Source organism: Ammospiza caudacuta, unplaced genomic scaffold, assembly GCF_027887145.1.
Source record: "Ammospiza caudacuta isolate bAmmCau1 unplaced genomic scaffold, bAmmCau1.pri scaffold_61, whole genome shotgun sequence".
NCBI classification, from domain to species: Eukaryota; Metazoa; Chordata; class Aves; order Passeriformes; family Passerellidae; genus Ammospiza; species Ammospiza caudacuta.
Window position 1 is genome coordinate 693,097 of NW_026683129.1, and position 2,234 is coordinate 695,330.

The following is a 2,234-nucleotide window of genomic DNA, read 5'->3' on the forward strand; positions in this document are numbered from 1 at the left end:
ATACCCATGCACAGACAGCACAAATGTCCAACAGCAGCTCCATCAGGCACTTCCTCCTGCTGGCATTGGCAGACACATGGCAGCTGCAGCTCCTGCACTTCTGCCTCTTGCTGGGCATCTCCCTGGCTGCCCTCCTGGGCAACGGCCTCATCATCAGTGCTGTAGCCTGTGGCCACCACCTGCACACACCCATGTTCTTCTTCCTGCTCAACCTGGCCCTCAGCGACCTGGGCTCCATCTGCACCACTGTCCCCAAAGCCATGCACAATTCCCTCTGGGACACCAGGAACATCTCCTACACAGGATGTGCCGCACAGGTCTTTTTCTTGCTGTTCTTCATCTCAGCAGAATATTTCCTCCTGACCATCATGTGCTATGACCGCTACGTGTCCATCTGCAAACCCCTGCACTACGGGACCCTCCTGGGCAGCAGAGCTTGTGCCCACATGGCAGCAGCTGCCTGGGCCAGTGCTTTTCTCTTTTCACTGATTCACACGGCCAATACATTTTCCCTGCCCTTGTGCCATGGCAATGCCCTGGGCCAGTTCTTCTGTGAAATCCCCCAGATCCTAAAGCTCTCCTGTTTAAATTCCTACCTCAGGGAACTTGGTCCTCCTATGGGTAGTGCTTTTCTGTTCTTTGGTTGTTTTGTGTTCTTTGTTTTCTCCTATGTGCAGATCTTCAGGGCTGTGTTGAGGATCCCCTCTGAGCAGGGACGGCACAAAGCCTTTTCCACCTGCCTCCCTCACCTCGCCGTGGTCTCGCTGTTTAACAGCACCTCATTTTTTACCTACCTGAAACCACTTTCAATGTCATCCCCATCCCTGGATCTGGCTCTGTCAGTTCTGTACTCAGTGGTGCCTCCAGCCCTGAACCCCCTGATCTACAGCCTGAGGAACCAGGAGCTCAAGGCTGCACTGTGGAGATTGATGAGTGGATGGTTTCGAAAACAGTAAACTGCCGGCCAATTTGTGCAAATCACTTCTAATAAAATCATCTTTGATACTTACTGATTTCATTTTGAAGGATATTTTACTTTGTTTTACGTTTTTAATAATTTCCACAACATAAATCCGCTTTCTGCCATTTGTCATTGTGTTTCTCTCCCTTTTCCCTGTTGCCACAGACTATGTAAATGAGGGGCTGTGCTCTTGGTGGCTTTAAATGAACTAAAGGATCTCCCAGCATTCCTGAGTCAGGCCAGGAGCCATTGGCCTTCTTGGCCAGCTGGGCACACCGCTGGCTCATGTCCAGCCTGTTTTCCACCAGTCCCTGCAGGTCCCTTTCTGCCTGGCCACCGTCCAGCCACTCTGTCCCCAGCTTGTAGTCCTGCAGGGGTTATTGTGGCCAAAGTGCAGGACCCGGCACTTGGACTTGTTAAACCTCAGCTTGTTGGATTTGGGCCCTGGATCTATCCTGTCCAGGAGCTCTGCTCCCAGCATGATCCCAGTTGCTGCCCCTGTGTGCTTCCAGTTTCCTTGTCACTCCCAGGATGTTCCTGGTCACTTCCCCTCACTCCTGGCAGGATCCCTCTTCTTCCCAGTATGAGCCCAGGCACTCACAGTCATTCCCCAGTATGATGCAGTTTGTCCCCAACATGGTCCCAGTTGCTCCCAGTTGCTCCCACTTTCATCCAGTGTGTTCCCTGTTCTACCAGTTGCCCCTAGTATAGTCCCAGTAACTCCCAGTATGATCTCAGTCTCTTCCAGCAGGGCCCCAGGCACTCACACTTGCCCCCAGCATGGTCCCAGTTCCCCCAGCATGCTCCCAGTGGCTCCCTGTGTGGTTCCAGTCACCACCTGCATGGTCTCAGGCACTCCCAGCATATCCCAGTTGCCCTGAACATTCTCATAGTCATTTCCAGGCACTCCCAGTTACCTCAGCATGGTTTAGCTGCCCCCAGTTTTATCCCAGTCACTGCCAGGACATCCCAGTTGTCACCAGCATGCATCCTGCCATTCCTAGTTGTTTCCAGTTCCTCCCGGTGTGTGGGCAGGCAACTCCCAGCATGGGCCTGGTAGCTCGCAGTAACCCCAGTCAGGGTCCATTGACGCCCACTATAATCCCAGTGTGATCCCAGTGACTCCCAGTATGATGCCAGTGACCCCCAGTGGGATCCCAGTTGTTCCCTGTCAATGCCAGCAGGACCCCAGTAGTGCCCAGTATGATCCTCATGACTCCCAGTCTCTCCCAGTATATCCCAGTCACTCCCAGCATGCTCCCAGTCATTCCCA

At 53.3% G+C, this 2,234-nt stretch overlaps 1 protein-coding gene across 1 annotated transcript; it reads left to right on the top strand.

The window, feature by feature from the left end:
• Positions 1 to 359: 359 nt before the first annotated feature.
• On the top strand, positions 360 to 956 carry LOC131571903 (olfactory receptor 14L1-like; the record flags this gene model as incomplete). Its single annotated transcript, XM_058824655.1, has 2 exons — positions 360 to 410; positions 729 to 956. Coding segments are annotated over 2 exons (279 nt in total), but the record flags the coding sequence as incomplete, so codon positions are not given.
• Between the last annotated feature and the right edge of the window lie 1,278 nt (positions 957 to 2,234).